Raw genomic sequence first — 18,237 nt, forward strand, 5'->3', positions numbered from 1 at the left:
GAGTCTCAGAGGCTGAGGACCCACATGAGGTATTGTTAAAAGGGCTCCCCGAGCTGATTCTAATGTGCAGGCGCATTGAGAACACAGCCCAGACTCTCCCCTACTGGTGATTAGCTGCTGGTTATTCTAATTCTCCAAACAAGTCAGACCTTGGGTTTCATGGAGAAGCCTTCCCCTACTGCCCCGCTCTAGCCCCAAGGAGAAGCCAGCTGCTCACAGGGTGACAACTCCTCTTGCAGCTGCGTTAGCAAGGGCTCCAGGAGGGAGCTCCAACCGGGACGAAGGCTCGAGCACTGGGCGTCATCTGCAAATCCGCTCCTAAGGCCGAACCAATGAAGGGGGCTGGAGCCCAGCAAGGCGGACCCAGGCAGGAACCTAAGCATGGCTGGGCTTTCCTTAGTCAAAATTATTCATTATCTCTTGAAACTTTGTCTTATTTCTGCAATGACTATATGAGAACACTCCTTTTCAATAACTCCTGTGTCATTTCTGGTATTTTTGTTTTTTTGTTCGTTTGTTTGTTTTTTAATAAAGGCAACTTTTATATATACAACTACTCATATTTTCATCTATCTGGAAAAATATTGTAACTTTCACACATTCAACTAAACAGTCATTAATTAGGAAACATGTCAAGCACCATAGTTTTGCCACTTGAAAGAAATTTACCTTGTATTGTATATTAGTCGAAGAAAAGTAGGATTTCTATAAGCACCTCAGCATCGGCCTACAATCAGATGCCTAGAAGAATGTGCACAGCGTCTGGCATTGGAGAGGCAGAAATAACACCGGAGAGACCTGCCTGTGCGTTAAAAATCAAGGACCCGGAATGACCCGAGAAGCATTTCCCTGGCTGAGGACGCCCCTGCTCATGGAGTCTGAGCCATCTGTGAAGATGCGAGCCAGTCGCCAGTCGCCAGTCGCCAGCGAATGGCAGCTCATGCAGAAAGCTATATTTGAACTGCCTGCTTCTCATTTTCCAAGTGTAATTCTAAAGCTCTCCACTTAGATACCTAAAAGCACTGCTTGTTTTTCCATTTTCCTCTCCAGTAATTCTTTTAAACTCTCATCTCTGTGCTTGAAGTACAAGTAATCAGAAAAGGAGGCCCCCCGCCGCGCGCTCTGCAGCGCCCTGAGGCTGGGACACTCCTCTCTGCGGGCGCCATCTCTCTCCTGGCCGCCCTCTGCCCCATGGCTGTCCTTGCTCTTCTCCTGGCGTCCTTCCTTCTGCACGGCCTCCTCCTCCTCTTCTTCCTCCTCCTCTTCCTCCTCCTCCTCCTCCTCCTCCTTCTCTTCTTCCTCCTCGCAGGCTTCCTGGGGCGCCCGGGGGGCTGGCTCAGGCTTGGTGGAGAGATCCTGGGGCACGCAGCGCTGCCTGCTCCGCGGGGCCGGGCCTGGGCTGTCCCGCTCCACCTCGCAGCAGTGGTCCTCATCCTCCTCTTCCTGGCAGGAGCTGCCCCTGGCGCTCTCCCCGTCAGACTGGAAGGCCCGGCGCTTCTGGGACAGGTCGAAGGGCTCCTCCTGCTCCAGACTCCTCAGGACCCCCGCCTGCGCCAGGGCGAGTCTCCCCCTTCCAAAACCTGTGAGAGCAAAGGCAGCCTTCAGGCCCTGGAAAAGCCTTTGAAAAGGGGTGGCTGGTGGTACCCAGGGCCGTTCAGTGTAGCTTGATTTTACAGTTTAAGAATAGATAAACTCCCAGAAAGAATCTACATGGGGGTGACCCCCTCTAGGTGAATTTGGCAACATGCGCCAAAAGGTAAAAACAAGCCTGGCTCACACTTAGCAATTACTGAGAATTTAAACTATGCAAATTTGCAGGTGAACAAGTCTGTGTGTGAGTGTGCTCATCACCACATTTTTAATAATGAAACTGTGAAGACAATGTATCTATTTAATGGTGGAGGTTTGTTTAAATAAATAATAGTGCATCCACACAATGAACTGTGTGTGGGAGATATAGAGACCTAATAACATACAGAGGTATTCTCTATATATTTTAAGTATAAAACATATATACTTATTATGTATATTTATAGTGTAGACCCAGTTCACTCATTCCCTCTTCCTGTCTCTGTCTCTTAAAAAAAAGGATGTCAACAATCTAAAAAATGTGCCCTAACCGGTTTGGCTCAGTGGATAGAGCATCGGCCTGCGGACTCAAGGGTCCCAGGTTCGATTCTGGTCAAGGGCATGTACCTTGGTTGTGGGCACATCCCCAGTGGGGAGTGTGCAGGAGGCAGCTGATCGATGTTTCTCTCTCATCGATGTTTCTAACTCTCTATCCTTCTCCCTTCCTCTCTGTAAAAAATCAATAAAATATATATATTATATTTTTATGAGGTGATTTTTGACATTTTTTCTTTTTATTTCTAATGTTTTTTTTTATTATTTTCAGCAAGAATTTATTTTACTATAAGAAAAAAGATAAAACAATAATAAAGATATTTCCACCCTGAAAAAAAAAAGATATCCCATAAAGAGGTCCCCTGGGGACCCCAGAGCCCCTGTGTCCAATTACAAGTGTCCCTGCTATCAGGTACAGTGATGTGAGAGGGTCTCACTGTTAGTTTAGTTTGAGGACTCTAGACACACACTTTCCAGGAGCCAACAGGCCCGTGGCAGGGCTCCACCTGATTTGATCTTGGCTGTAGTAAGGTCCCGAGGAACAGGTGTGGGTGGCTGGAGAGGTGAACTGGGAGGGATGGGCCTGGGCTGCAGCCAGAGCCTGCGGCACCACAGGGGGACCAGGCTTCTGGGTGGGGAGACACAAAGGAAGCTGATGTTCAGCGCTGCCAGCCTCAAGATGCCGTCAGGCAAGGAAGCTGTCTATAGCTTTAATCTTGTTGGGGGCACAGGGAGGGTCTTTTTGATCTGGGCCTTGGTTTTTGAGCCATTTCAAAAACTGGAATGAAAAATTACTGACCCCTTTTGTAGATGAAAACATTAAAATAGTTGCAAGTCTGTTAAAAGTTTTCAAAGCAGCTCTGTGATATATAGTGATGTTCTTTATTTTTCCAGAGTTGTCAGGTGCCTGCTAGGCTTTTGAGTGTCCATAGGGGCAAGCTGTGGTGAGCAGGTTAGGTGTTCAGGTGCAGACCTGTCTCATCATGGCCTTCTATGTCTCCAGCCCTGGCAATTGAACACACTTCACCTGTTCTGGAAAAATCCAGGCCTAACTTGGGAAGCCGCTCAGGCAACTAGAGATGTGAAGAATAATTCAGGTGAAAAACATGGTTAGGGTGGAAAAATTGCTTTTGTTTTTTAACCAGAATTTTTCAGGGCTTTTGCACCAACTCTAGGCCTTGCTTTATGACCACAGTTCCCTGTCGCCCAAGAGTCAGGGCGACATTGTAAAAATCTGAAAACCACAATCATTCTGTTGTGTGCTCCTTGTTTATGAATATGTGTGCCTATCTGACCATCTCTTTTGAAAAAGGGTGGGAGGAAGAGCAAACACAAATGAGTCACCTGTGTTTTCATCTAGTGTGGTGAGCACTGGCTTGACTCAGAAATTCTTTAATTGAAACCCCAGTTCTGCCTTCAGACTTGCTGTTTGACCTTGAGCAATTTATATCACACCTCCCGGCCTTGGTCTCCTCTTGTATAACATGAGAACAACACAGTCTACTTTGTGGAATTGTGGGAATGAGCTCTAACATGTCTAGCCCTGTGCTTTGATCATATTAGTGACCAGAAAAGAGCGGCCAGCTAATACGATGTAAGTTACCTCTATGTATGTCTTCTTTCCCTACACACAGACCTCCCAGAGGACAAAGCTGGTCTCTGTCCCTCACTGCTGCCACGGCTCAGAGCACACGCCTAGGACGGACTGCACTTACTGCCTATTGAAAGACTGCCTGGGTAGGTGACGAAGGAGCAACCTGCCAAGTTCAGTAGATCTGGAACATGAACTCTGGGGGCCCTGGGACTGACAAATAAGGCGAGAACTTTCTATCCATTCAGTCAGGACTCCGGGAGGGAGACATAGCCCCACCGAGCAGGAGAACTGCCCTTGAGCCTGTCTGGTCCTGAACAGGTAAGAGGAGGCCTGCCTGCTACAGACAGACCTCTGCTGACAACAGAGCTTGCAGACCTGTTTTCCCAAAAGCGGGGGGAAACTGCATGCCCTTTAACAGCCGTTTGTCGAAGTGTACACAAGACGGCTTTAGAGTCAGAAAGGTCCGTGTTCAAATCCTGGCTCTGCCAGTTTTCAGTTGACCAACTTCTGGCAAATTAATGTTGGGAAGCCTCAGTTCCCCCATCGGTAAAATGGGGATAACAGAAGTCCCTCCAGCCTGAAGCTGGCATCATTACAATGTTCCAGTTGTCTTTCTAGACTTCATTTGTACTTGATACCTTCAGATCTTAGCATTTTATTTGTTATCATAACATTGTCAGCTTGCTCCTGCTACCCTGCTGTAGTCTTGAAAGTTACACTCCCTTTTTCAACCATAAGAATAAAGTGAAGTCCCCTGTAAACAAGGTCACCGCCCATTTGTTACCCACTGGCCTCGCAGGCATGGGGGCTTCTTGGGAGATTAATACCTTGAGAATGGAGGCCCCGCTCCATGACACCGTGCTTGACTTTCATGTGGCGCGTCAGGTTCCCCTTCAGGGTGAATTTGCTGGGGCAGTAGAGGCACTTGAAGGGTTTGCTGTCAGAGTGCAGGTGCATGTGGCCCATCAGGTTGTGCATCCGGTTGAACTCCTTCCCGCACAGCTGCCGGAGACAGTGACAAGGAGAACACAGGTTACTTGCAGGCAGGGGACCCCACCCAGGTGAACCCACAGCCAGGCCCGTGTGAGGCCCTTTGCTTGGATCTGGGCATTTCAAGTGGCTTGCAAATGCCCCTGTGGAAGTCAAGGAGGGGGTGAATTGTGCCCAGGCGCAGAGGTGCAGCAGGTAGGGGTGGACTCTTGAGATTTTGTTCCTGTGGTAAAGGATTTAAAACTCAAGGTAAAAATCACAAAGCTCTAAAAGCTTCTTTTGCACCTTTTGAAAAGGAGAAAAGCTGATCTGAAAAGCAATTGCTCAAAGCGTGCTTCACTTGGTTAATAACGATACAGTTACTTGCTTAATATTTATGGAGCATTTGCAATATGGAAGGCACTATCCCCAGTCTGCCATGGAATATCACACTTAATTTTCACATCAGTCCTATGAGGTGCGTACTGTTGTCACCCCCATTTTACAGATGGACAAACTGAGGGATTAAGATTGGCCAAGGCACACAACTAGTGGGTGCTGGAGTTGGGATAATGAACTCAGGTCATTGGACACCAGAGGCCACGTGGTCAGCCACCACACCATACTTTTCTAATTTTTAAATGTGCTAATTATTGGAATGAATTTCGAAGTCAAAAGGAAGATGGAGACATGTAAAGGAAGGAGTGTGTCTTTTCTCTGGGTAGAGATTTGAAGTAATGAAAATATCTCAGGTATACAAGAAGTAAACTTATTTTATTCATTTTTTTTCTTTGTCACTTCTCTTTATTTCCATTAAAGTGCAAATGCATGATGGACCACAACAGTGGTTCTCCAACTTCTTTCAGAAGAAACACTGTCTCTTCCAAGGCACTGTCTGCAGGTGGGGAGAGTGTGCTTTGCTCGCTCTTGTTGTCCCCAAGCCTGAGCAAGGCAGGGTTTGGAGACTCCAGCCCCTTCTTGGCTGTACCTGGACACAGTGTCAAGGGAGGAACATTCCCCGTCCCACCCCAACCTCAGAAGCCAGTACGGAGTGAGAGATGCCACAGAGAGAGGACTGGGACTACAGAGTCCTCTAAAGCTGACATCAGTTTTCCTCTCTTCCTGAGAGGGATTTTCAGGGCCATTGTCGGGGATTCTGGATCCACTTCTTGTTAATGAAGGCAACGTTTTCCTCTTGTGGCTATGGAGGTGAGAGTTGAGCTAGCTTTGGCAGAATGGGCAGACCTAACAAATGGTGACCTTGAGAGATTAGCTCAAAAGAATGCTGGATGGTAAGAGGAAGCCAGCCTGGGGTTATAAATTTGTCACAGATAATCCACACATGGATAATGAATGGTTGGTTCTGTATTTTTAAATGATTCATATTTGGGAGTTTTAAGTACTTTTTCCCTTTTTACTTCCTTACTAGCAAAGATGAATTCCCACACTCAGTATTCAGAGTATGTGCACACCACATTTATTTGGAAATGGTGACACCCAAGAAGGGAAAGACTGAGAGTTGGTCTAATTTCAACATCTTCAGGAGCCCTACATGTGGGATGGATATTTGCTTACTTTTATTTTCAATAGAGACAATGTATTAAGATATTATCAACCTAAGTTTTGCACATGTGTGCAAGTTCTGGAAACCTTTTGTGATCTATTTATTAGCTTAGTTTATGCAGTTCTCCGCTCTGGCTACAGAAAAACAAAAGCTTTGAATCTAAAGATTCTGCATTAGATATTCAAGTCATGGTCATTTTAGAAAAAGTATATTTCATTTGGTTCCTGATTATTTGGCATGATGCTGCAGCAGAAGACTCATAAACAGCAAAATAAGCTCTACCTCCTTCCCCCTCCCCCCTGCCAACAAGAAGACATGCAGGGAGAGAGGAGCTGGAGGCTGGAGGATCAGTTGGGCTACTGCGCTAGTCCAAGCCTAAATGGGTCTCACAGTTCTACAGGCCAACCGAGAAAACTGAAAGGACAAGATGGGTGCCTTCTGCACTTGGATCCCATGAAGGGCGAAATTCCACTGTTAGTTATTATCTATGGTTGCCAAGATATTAGAAGCTGGACTTCTGAAAAGGTCTTATAAAAGAGATGGGATTTTAGCCTAACCTTGAAGAATGTGTAGAGTACCCTTTTTGGGGGGTTTTGCCATAAGTATAGTCTTTTTATTAAACATATTTAGATACTGATCTTAGACACAGGCAAGGTCACTGTCACTGTTGTGATAATGATTAATCGCTGTTGCTGCCACAATTGCTATAACTTTGGGGTCAGAGAAGACCCTGCACTTCACCTGCCCCAAGGTCCCACCTCCCTTCCCCTCACCCCTCTCCCATCCCACACACAGAAGTGTGCATACATCACAATGGCTACCACGGGGCATTTCCTAGAATCTTCCTCGGCCTTAGACAAGCAACATTTTATGATCTTTTATCAAAGCCCAGTGTGTGTTTTTCTATTCTAATGTTTCTTTTCTGACTCAATTCATTCACGACTAAACTTCCTGGGACATTTCAATGCTACGTGGGGACATTGGGACATTGATATTGTCCCCTGAAGTCAAGGCCTATGGCCTCAGGGAAGGTCCACTGTGGGACATGACCGGGAAGCTATATTTTCTGATGTGTGATTGGTAAAGGAGACTGCTTGCTGTGCTATTGGTAAAAATTAATTTTTATTTACCAGAGTTATCCTTCATGGTTTATGTAGCTTACTGGGCCGCCAATGGAGAGCTCTCCCAGGCTGAGTGGAGGTATGTGAACTCTGAAAGATGCCGAAAGCACCTTCAGAAGTGCTAGGGCTACCTTCCTTGTCTTTGTGGCTAACCTCAGTATCCAGCAAAGGGGGACCAGAGAAAGAAGACTGGGTCCATTAAAGATGGTGCCATGGTTTGAGATATGAGCTCCAAGCATAGTCCCTGTAGCAGAGGAAGGGAGTTAGACTAGAAGGAAGAAGTCAGGGTGAGAGGGAGCATCAAAACCCTAGTTTCTTCTCCTGAGAAAAGCAGCCATCAATGTCAATGCCCCCTTTCATCACGACAGGTGAGGCTAAGAGTTTGCTCAAGGCAATACTTGCTGCATCATCTCCCGCCCAGGTCTGCGAAGATTCAGATACGGGCAGGTATTGGTGGGGGACGCTGCTTGAGTGGAGAGGACAGCGTTCCTCTTGCAGGTGGTCATCTCAACCGCCAACCCCTCTTAAGCTCCTAGTTCTCTAATGAGGGATATTAGTGAGGCTGATATGAAGTCCCAGCTTTCCCATCGATGCCCACATTTATACCTACTTGTTCAAGAAGTAGGTGGACCTCAACATTTAATAGAAAATTAACCACCCACCCCTCTGAAACTCCCAGTTCTCTAATGAGGGATATTAGTGAGCCTGATACGAAGTCTCAGCTTACATTTATACCTACTTGTCAAGAAGTAGGTGGACCTCAACATTTAATAGAAAATTGGAACAAATGTTTTGAACTGTCCTTTAATAGTGGGTTGCATGGGTCATTAGGCTTTGAGAGGGCAGAGCAGAGAGGTGATGGTGAGACCTCAGAGGGATAGAGAAGGAATTCTCCATTTTCTCTTCCCTAAAATGTCGATGATAATAATAGTTTTTTTTTTTATAAAGATCAAATGAGACAATTCATGTAAAGGGTTTGGCAAATAGAGCTCAATAAATATGAGTTTTTATTACTATCATTATTGTGTACTATGCTCTTACATTCCAGAAATAGGAAGATCTTTGAAGATGGGGGTGCTGTCTTTTTAAACCAAATTATTTGCAGGGAGTACTGAAGGAAGGGAGGGATCCTTTGTGTAAACACCTGCCAGGTTACCTGAAGCATAATAGAGAGGGAGGCAGTTGTGCCTGACCCAGCACTGGGAAACGTGGGTGGAAAGAGAAGATTCCTCTTAGACTGCAGGTTTTGGGAGAACCCAGTGTCTGGCTTCCTGATCCTCAGCCCGCTAAACAGCTGACAGGCGCCCTGTTCCTCATCTTCATAGGAGTTCCGAATTCCAGCTCCCTGGTGCCTCTTCCCTCCCTGATCCAGGGCCTGGAGATGCCTCAGGCAACTTCCCATGAGTCCCAGCGATGATGCTGACAGCCAGAGCCACGGAGAAGCCCAGGCGGCTGTGTGCAGCGGGGCAGCGGCTGGGCGGGGGCCAGAGGCCCGCGAAGCCAAGAAGGGCCACACTGCTTGGTGCCAACCAGCCTGTGTGAGCCTGAGGACTGGGATGCGCCAGGAAGCCCGTGTTTTCCTATTCTGGGAGAAAAGGTCAAAGAGCTGCAGCCTGCAGCCCAGGAGAATGGCCTCCGCTAAGCTGCCCTTCCCTTACATTCTTTTCTCTCTCTCTCTCTTTTAATAAGAAGGGTGTTCCTTTCCTCAAAGGGAGAGAGAGGGAGGGAGGGAGAGAGAGACTGTAAACTGTCCAAAAGGGCCGTGAGAAAACAGGAAGCTTTGAAAAGTACAAGAGAAAGCAAGATGAAATCTATTTGCAGGCGGGCCCCTGGGGACATGTGAGGCATTGTTAAGCAGGCAGTTCATACAGCTATATCCTTCCTTCTGCCGAGGAGGGCTTTGCTGCCAAAAGGCTGCTATCTGGTCACTGCCTTAACCCCCTCAATGCCAGCCTGAGAGCCTTGGTTCCAAGTACTGAGCCCCTAAAAGTCCCCACATGGTTTCTCCCCCACGAGGCATCCAAGAGCCGGAAGGGAAGATGGGGCCTGTTTGGCAGAGGCGGTGGGGACCCTTTTCAAGGAGACCTCATCCTCTTCTAGCGGCTCTGCCCTTGGCCTTCAGGCCTCTGCATCAGACCCGGCTGCAGATGACCTGGTGATTCATAACTTAGGCAGCTCCCGGCTTCACCCATCTCAAAGGAGAATGTGTCCCGGAAATTCTGGATGGCTGCTTTTCCTGGACAGGTTTCCCAAAGACGGCAGCTGGTTCTTTGCTTTTATGGAGTGTGGCCGCTACAAGGATAGCATCCAAGTCGACCCCCGCATGCTTACGCAGAATCTGGGAAGCATCTTTCTGAAACAAGCTTAAGTGCACAGGCGCAGGTCTCTGGACCAGCTCCAGCTGGCTCCAAGAGCTAGGAGTCCAGGAGCCGAGCCAATAGCAAAAGAGCCCAGAAGGGCAGTAATTTCTTTTTATAAGGAAAGAAAAAGAAACAGAATGGAAACCTTTCTTCTCCTCTAATTTTCCATTCTATTGTTACTGCTTAATCCCACCGTGAGCGAACTTTGCTGCTTGCTGAGGACAGCTGTTTGCACTGAGCACGGACTGAAGAGAACCAGTTCATATTGCAACAGGGGGAGGGGTTTATTTTAGGAAGGATTTTTAGTGGGGAGAGTCCCAAGAAATTAAAATCTATTACTTAAAGAATCTCCTTTTTTTTTTTGCAAGGTTGGGGTAAAGGAGACAGAGCTACCTCTCAGAGTATGGCAGGAGCAAGGCCTGCCCTTCTCCTTCCCCAACCCCCACCCCAGCCATGCCAATCCTGTGAAGGGAATGTCTGCCCTGTTACCATGATCAAGCCTTGGTTTAGTTGTCTGGCCCTGTTCTCCATCATCACTATGTAGCCTGCCAGCCACTCCTCTCTGAAGGCTCTGGATTACACAGCAATGAGCAAATGGCCCTCCATTCCTTTCCCAACTCTCAAATCCACAACAAGCTCCACCCAGGGCCAGACTTCCAAGAATCCAGCACAACATGGATGGGAATCAAAGTCCGCAGGACACCCTCTCAAGGTGACCCGTTTCACCGTGGCATCTGGAGCTAGTTTTCCAACACACAGAGGCCCGTTACATAGCCTGTGAACTCAGACCGGCTCTGAAATGCCTTTGAAGTGAGGAGGGTGATAGTAGAAAGGGGACACTGAGCAGGGTGGCACTTTGCAGGGAGATGGGAACAAATAGAGGAAGAACCTGTGGTATGTTTCTGGCACTTTCCAGGAGACAGAGAATTCTTATTCAAGGTGACTGACACCTGTTCTTGTTTTAGAAAAGTCTAAGAATTGAGAAGGGCCACCTGCGTTTGATTTTTTTAAAAATTCTCCTTTAACATCCAATTCTTTTTGTTCAAATGATACTAGTATATGCACTCTTCTAGGCCTCCTGACCTACAGCTGCTGAGAGACCTAGGTCCCAGGAAGAAGTGACCTTGAAGATACCATCCCAGTTCCTGCTCCAGGACCATCTCCCTTGGAGTGTATAAACTGTGTTTCAGAGCTGGCATTTTAGGCTACAAGTCCTTCTCTCATGGTGTGACCAGATATCCAGAGCCTAATGCACACTCAAGGAGAAGTTGAGTTGAGTTTCTGGACCATAAAGTTAGCCATCAGACACCCATGTGTGGTGCCCTATCACTGGGGAAGAGGGAGCAGTTGTTTATGAAGGGAGGCCTGAAACATCAAGCCAGGCTGGCTCACTGCATCACTGGACCCTTCTTGTACTTGCATTGTACAGTCTTCTATGAACTGGTACCAGAGAGAACCCTCTAAATCCTCAGATACCACCAGGGCCATGAAATCCTCCAGGCCCCTCTGAGGCCCCTGATATAAAGAAATAGGACTGTCTCTGTGGCCCCAAATCACACATAGCCTGCAAGCCCTTCTCCTGTATTGGCTCTGCCCCCTGACATATCCCTCTGTTTCAGAGACGTTTTCTTCCTGGTTTAACCACTACTTCTGGACCTGAATTAATGAGGTGGAGGTAGGAGTTGGTTGGACTGGACAGGTGTGAAATTTTAGGGAACTATGCAATGGCTAATTATGCAATGGCTCCCTTCATATTTTAACAACTTTATGTGCTCTCTACCACCAGTTGATAAGATAAAAAATATAGAATGTGCTTGAAGTCCAAGAGTAAATTCAACACAGGAATGAAGCGTGGAAAAGAGCTCCTGTTTGCACCTCCATTGTAGGAGACAGGAAACCCTGGCAGGCAGAAACAGCTCTATTAAAAGTGCAGGGGTCAAAGGGCTTAGTGAAGTGGGTAGGAAATCAAAGAAGTGCCTAGAGAGAGAGGAGTTGGTCTATGGTGTCCATTGGCTCACGCAGGAAGGCGTGCAGCCTAGGCTGTCACACAGGACCCCAAACTCAGAAGGGTCCTGAGTTCTGCATAATGCTCTGTTTCCACTATCTTAAATTCTTCCTAACATTTGAACAAAGGGCCTCACATGTTCCTTTTGTACCAGGTCCTACATGCAGCTTCCTCCCTGTTCAGCTCAGATGACTCAAGATGGACATAAATTGACTTTCAAACTACCAGAACTTGAAGGAAAGGAGGGGAAACACAAGTGGGTGGCAGGAAAAGGGCTGGAGGGAGAAATCTCCCTCCCCCACCTCCGGAGAATGCCCACACAGGTCTAGGGAAGCTCTGGTTCCTGACCCCTCTCACCCTGTCCAGGAGTGGCCAACACAGGAAAGAAGTTGGCTTCACAGGGGGTTCCTTCAAGTGGGGAGACATGCTGCAGAGGCATGAACGCACGAACAGCCCCTGGAAGCAGAACACCCTACTTCAGAAATAGGAATCGACTGAGAATATCATTTGGACCGCATCAGACATGCAGTAACACAGAAAAGAGAAACTTCCATTTCCAACAGAAATGCTTAGTGTTAGCTGAACATGGTGATTTCCCTCTTCTTCCCCTCAGCTCCCTCCTCAAGACGTGCATTCAATGACACTTGCCGGTACATTCCTTGGATGAAACTACCCAATCCTGAGCAAGACTCCTTTTCCTCTTAGAAGTGAAGAGCAACAACGTTGGGAGGGGACAGCCTGGGAAGCCCAAGCATTTCTGAGTGACACCACCAGTGCCTTGGGTTTTACAAATCTTCAGCTCACACATTATCTTAGCTGATGAAATAAAAATCCAAGCAAGTTAATGTGACACGGAGATTTTAACAAAGGTGCTCCAGGTCCTTAGGAATAAGTGAGAAATGCTTCAGATGACTGTGCTCACACTCATTCCTCGGCCCAAGCAAGCATTTCTGAGATCATCTGAGGGAGGCTCTCAGAATATCTGTCATCCTCTCTGGAAGACCTGCCTTCAAATTATGCCACTTAGCCCAAGTATCAGGAGGGCAGGAGGGGAGGGGTGAAATGGGAGTGGGGGCAGTGCTAGAAGCTTCTCTGACTCCTTTCTGTATTCTACTCATTGGCTTGTACAGGGAAGAGGGCCACACTGGATTGCTCCTTTCTAGAACAGGAGCTCTCCACATCCCTTCATCCTTGAACCACCTCATTCTCCCAGTGGTCCTTCCACCCTCAGATCTTCCTCTACTGGTGCCTCTACCCCCAGGAACTGATTCCGCAGTGAGACAAGCAGGGCCCAGCTGAGGGTTGGTGTGAGCAAAGGTGTGGTGGAAAGAGAGAAAGAGCAGCAGATGAGCCTGGGGTTGGCCATGGACTTACTCTGAGCTTCTGTGGCCCTGATGAAATGGAATAGAGGGTTCCCTGGAGACTCTTCCCCATTAGGCGTTTGCACAACCCTCAAAGTCCCCCCTTTCCGCACTCTCCCAGGGCCCCCTGCCCACCTTGCATTTGAAAGGCTTCACGTCAGAGTGGACGATCATGTGTGCCTTGAGGGTCTGTTTCTGCACAAAACTCTTGTAACAGAGGTGACACTGGTAGGCGCGGATGTTGGTGTGGATCAGCACGTGTCTCTTCATGTTGGCCAACAGAGTGAACTCCCGCCCGCAAATCCCACACTTGTGCTCCTTCACACCCTGCAGGGAGGCAAGATTCAAAACAACTGTGGTTAGCAGGTAACCTGCTTTCATCTGGGTTGTAGTCTTTGTTTTTCTTTCTGCTGCATAAATCCATGATGAGCTTGTTGGTAGATATTTAGTTCCAAATGATGTGGCTTTTAGCCTTGTTAAATTGCTATTTTCCTGAAAAATGTTGATTGCATAATCTTTTTTTTTTCTCTCCAAAAACCATAAACTACATACAATTAGAGAAAAGGAAAGCTAATACTTTTGTTGTTCCTGCTGCTGCTGGGGTTAATTCTACAGTAACAGTTCTTGGGGATTAACGGGATTTTGGTAAGAGCACTGTGGAATGATATTCGAAATGAATCTATAATCCTGCTTTCATGATAATGAGAAAAATACCTCCAAAACTGATAATATCATTTCCCATATCTTGAGTTCTTATTAATGGACTTGAAAATCCCAGAAGAACAACTTATATCCACACTTCCATAAAGTACAACTTGATAATCACCTCTTGAGATGGTCCCCTGAGTTCTTATAGGCCACAGTGACCTCTGTTTGATTTGGGTATAGAACCTCCTCTAAGCCAGCTTCTGTCCTATAGAGAAATGTGACAGATGATAACTTTCCGAATTAGAAAAAGAGATTTTCTAGTTTCCTTGCTGTTTGTGGAGAAGTGTTTGAAAAACTTAAGCATCAATGCCCTTAGTTGAAAGCATTTCCAGAGACTCATAGCAGGAATAGAATATTAGCTGATCCTGACTAACCAGTGCTTCCCTGAAAAAGCCTTTGCAAGGAATCTTGGTCCAGAATGACTTTTTGGAAGGAAAACTTAGAGAACTCTAGCATTAAAATTAAGGTTAATACAGGTTTAGATCAAGTTGCCTAGCTAACAATTGTACTTTATAAATCCCTTACTGGCTGGTATTTATAGTGACTTATGGAGGGAGGGGTTCCATGCTTAGCTCTGCCTCTCTCTGCCTGTATTTTCAGTTCTTTAATTTGGGACACGGTAAGAAAGTACCATTCCTCCATTTTGATGAGCCCATGGCACTAAAGGGTGAGTTCAGATCTCTGCCCAGCCACTTACTGGCTGCATGGCCTAAGGCAAGTCTTGTGGCCTTTCCTGGTGAAGGCTTCCTCATCTCAAGATGAAGAGGTAAGCCATGAGAACCTGGAATGCTCTCTAGTCTAATTATTGCAGAGGAGTATGGACTGATGCTAATGAAGATATATCAATTTAAAATATGTGTTGCATATTCAAACAGTGAGTTTAGAATTATGAAATTAATGAAAACTATTTTCTTGATGGCTTATAAAATTTACTTAGGATCTTTCTCCTCAAGATTGTCTCTATACTGGCTATGATCCAGTCGTGCTGGGACCAAGAAGTATCTACTTATCACTGTTTTGGAATTTTCTAAAGAGAAATCTGTGTCCAAAGTAAAATTCATATGTGGGATAGCCTAGAACCCAAGTGAATGGGAGCCTGGACGCAACTTTGGGGGACACAGGAAGCTACTGTGTCTCTAAAAGGATCAGTAGAATCACAGAGGGGAAGTTTGTGGAGTTGTTAGGGGAAGGGAGGGAAGTGGGTGAAGAAAGGGAAGTCTTGGCAATAGGGTTCAAGAGCTCAGGTACTGGAGTCAGAGATTCTGGGTGACTGCCCCATGCCTCAGCGTCTCATTTGCAATTTTGGAGTAATGATACCGACAAGTAGCTCTTAGCATTGCTGAAGCGGATTACATGCAAAGTAAAGCAGCTGCCACAGACGCATTCAATAAATACTACCCCTCGCTGTTTGCTGACACCCTTTATTAAAATGCATTCTGTTTCTTAATTTAAATGAGACTTATTTCAGATACCAGGCTGTTTTCCCATTTTGACTTACAGAATTTTTATGTTTCAAAATGCACCTTTGATTCCTTATCCACACACGTAGGAGCCCCATAAAATTATCTCTTTGGTGGCTGAAGTGTAGTTTCTTTGTTGATGGTCCCTGCACTCGGCAGGCCCCTCTTCTCCGGATGCTATCTACCGGTGCCTTGTGTGGGGCAGGAGCTGTCTGCATAGAGTTCATAAGGCAGCCACACATCTCATCGCTGCAGTGGAGCTAGAAATGCCCTGTGCTATGTCCTAACCTATCAGATAAAACCCATGGCAGAATATAAAGGGCATCTTGACTGGGAAAAGTCCTCCACAGACCTTTCAGAACTGAAGAATGTTTTAGGAACTCTGCCTTTTTGGAAGTCTCTCTTGCCAAGAAAACCACTTGAGGTCAAAGGTGTGAGGTAAAGGTCAGTGGAACAAACTTTCCCTCTCAGAAGCTCAAAGCAGCCCCAAGTCAGCTCAGCTGGGTAAGATTTTGGGACACCACTGGGGCCTTGTTTTAGTTCACCCTGGATGGCTCCAGGGCTCTGGTTACAAACTCGGCTGAACTGAGACCTGTAGGCCTGTATTTCTCCTTGAAGACCCTGCTCAGGGAAGATAAAATCTAACCAGAGAAGGATGCTCTCTCACGCCTCCTCCATACAAACCACGGGGCACCACAGTCAACTGGGCAGGGGCTCCACCAGGGAAGCACAGACCCCGCTGGATGCAGCCTCTGTTCCCCCAGAGCCACCTGCACATGAAGCAGGTGTCACAGTTGAGGGAGAAGACGGCGGGAAAGTAAACCACTGCTTCAGCAGCAAGGAACCAAGAGAGTTCTCTAGAAAAAGGCGCTGAAGAATGTACTCAGGCACAGCACTGGTGTCCGGTAGATAAAGCCTGATGACACACTCATGCTGGCACCCTGAATGACGTTTCCAGAAACAGAATTTTAGAAATTCTAGGAAACGAAGAAGCCAGAGCACACAGACCTGCTGTTTCCTTCCTCCTTCCCACCCTCTTCTCCGAACAGTACACATTATTTATTTCTAGGCCCATCTCAGACCCTAGAGTAGTGGTCGGCAAACTCATTAATCAACAGAGCCAAATATCAACAGTACAATGATTGAAATTTCTTTTGAGAGCCTAATTTTTTAAACTTAAACTATATAGGTAGGTACATTGTTATTAACTTAATTAGGGTACTCCTAAGGCTTAGGAAAAGCCACACTCAAGGGGCCAAAGAGCCGCATGTGGCTCGCGAGCCGCAGTTTGCCGACCACTGCCCTAGAGGAAAGGACTTGATTGCTAGTCTCCTCATTCTCCCCATTGGCAGGTGAGGGAGGACATCAGGGCTCAGGGGAGGGGAGCCGCTGGGCTGCACAGCTCCTCCTGGCGGAGGTGGGGAGCAGCGCGGTCTCCTGGCCCCTGACCCCAGGCGCAGCCAGGTGGCCCGCCCCAGGCTGGGGTCCCGCGTACCTTGTGGGTGAGCGAGTGTTGCTTCAGGTGGTGGGGCTGCACGAACTCCATGCCACACTCGGAGCAGATGTAGGGCCGGATGTCCTTGTGCTTCATCATGTGGTTCTGCAGCTGGCTCGGGTACTGGAAGGTCTTGTCGCACTCGGAGCAGTTGTACTGGATGGGCCCGCGGTGCGTGGTGAGGTGCCGCTTCAGCTGCGCCAGGGTGGGGAAGTCGAGGCCGCACTCCACGCAGATGTTCTCGCGCCCGTTGGCGTGCTTGGCCTCGTGGGCCTTGAGCTCGCTGGGGTAGGCGAAGCCCCGGCCGCACACGCGGCAGTTGTGCGGCTTCACCTCGCTGTGCTGCATCATGTGGCGCTTCAGGTGGCTGGTCTGGGTGAAGGCCTTGTGGCACACCTGGCACTTGTGGGGCCGCGTGCCCTGGTGCGTGAGCATGTGCGTGTGCAGGTGGCTGAGCTGCTTGAAGAGCTTCCCGCAGCGGGTGCACGCGTGCGGCTTGATCCCGCTGTGGCCCAGGATGTGCGTGACCAGGTTGTACTTGGACGTGTAGGACTTCTCGCAGGTGGGGCACTGCCAGCGCTTCTGCGCCCCGCCCACGTCCACGTAGTAGCTGTCGTCGATCTGCACGTTCACGTCCATCCGCTCCACCTTCTGCTTGGCCTCCTCGCCCTCCGGGGGCTCCGCCTTGCGGGGCAGCAGCGGGTCGGGGGGCTGCTTGGGCAGGAAGGCGTGCCGGCTGAAGGGGAACGGGGAGGCTGCGGGCACGAAGAAGGGGAACAGGAGGCCCGGGGGCACCTTGGGGTAGTAGGGGTAGGGCGTGGGCAGGAAGGGCGCGGGCGCCGGCTGGGGCCACATGGCGCTGGGCTTCACCGGCTCCTGCTTGACGCGCTTGCCGCCCAGGGGCTCCAGGCTGCGGTAGAACTGGAAGCCCACGTTGCACAGGTCGATCATCTGCGAGTCGTATTTGGGGCGCGGGGGCTGCGGGAACAGCAGAGGGAAGTTCGGGTGGCCATGGAGTTTGCTCTCCTCGGAGTGGAGGCCCAGGGCGGCTTCCTCAGAGGGGTGGGTGTAGGGCATCTTGGTGGGCACGCTCTTGCGTTTCCGGGACCCTCCTCCTTCAAAGACCCCCGGGAAGCCATCCAGGTCTCCGGGAGGAGGTTCGTACCGGAACTGGGAGAAAGGCCCCCTGAGAGCTTCTGGGAAGGGGTGTCTTTGGGGAGCTTTGCCCCGGGAAACCACTGGCTGCAGGCAGTGGGGGAAAGGGGGGGCCCTCTTCACACCCAGGTTGAAATGCGCATCCTCATCTTTGATCATCTTCATTTCCTTCTGCATCCTTGGCAATGTTCCTTAAAGATAAAGAAAGTTATTGTTTAAAGAAGAACCTCTTTTCCATTAAGGCTTTTGGCTAGATGTCAGTACTAGTTTATGAAGAGTAATGCTTGCTTAATACTGACCCTCATTTATGCTAGGACTGTT

General features: G+C 48.2%; 1 protein-coding gene and 1 long non-coding RNA gene across 5 annotated transcripts in view; one reads left to right on the plus strand and one right to left on the minus strand.

The window, feature by feature from the left end:
• Positions 1-440: 440 nt before the first annotated feature.
• ZNF366 (zinc finger protein 366) overlaps positions 441-18,237 on the minus strand; it is a 60,324-nt gene continuing 42,527 nt past the window's right edge. For all 4 annotated transcript variants that reach the window (XM_005858007.2, XM_005858006.2, XM_005858008.2 and 1 more), the window contains 4 exons: positions 16,762-18,107; positions 13,234-13,425; positions 4,546-4,720; positions 441-1,580 (listed from right to left, as the gene is read on the minus strand). In XM_005858007.2, the coding sequence (XP_005858069.1) occupies positions 1,006-1,580; positions 4,546-4,720; positions 13,234-13,425; positions 16,762-18,093 (2,274 nt within the window). In that variant the 5' untranslated portion in view covers positions 18,094-18,107 and the 3' untranslated portion in view covers positions 441-1,005. The remainder of the gene's footprint in view (positions 1,581-4,545; positions 4,721-13,233; positions 13,426-16,761; positions 18,108-18,237) is intronic.
• On the plus strand, positions 2,496-12,015 carry LOC106728191. The gene is made up of 3 exons (XR_001364465.1): positions 2,496-2,522; positions 7,614-7,618; positions 12,005-12,015. It is a non-coding gene; the product is annotated as an uncharacterized LOC106728191 (long non-coding RNA).

This window comes from Myotis brandtii, unplaced genomic scaffold, assembly GCF_000412655.1.
Source record: "Myotis brandtii unplaced genomic scaffold, ASM41265v1 scaffold115, whole genome shotgun sequence".
Taxonomy (NCBI): domain Eukaryota; kingdom Metazoa; phylum Chordata; class Mammalia; order Chiroptera; family Vespertilionidae; genus Myotis; species Myotis brandtii.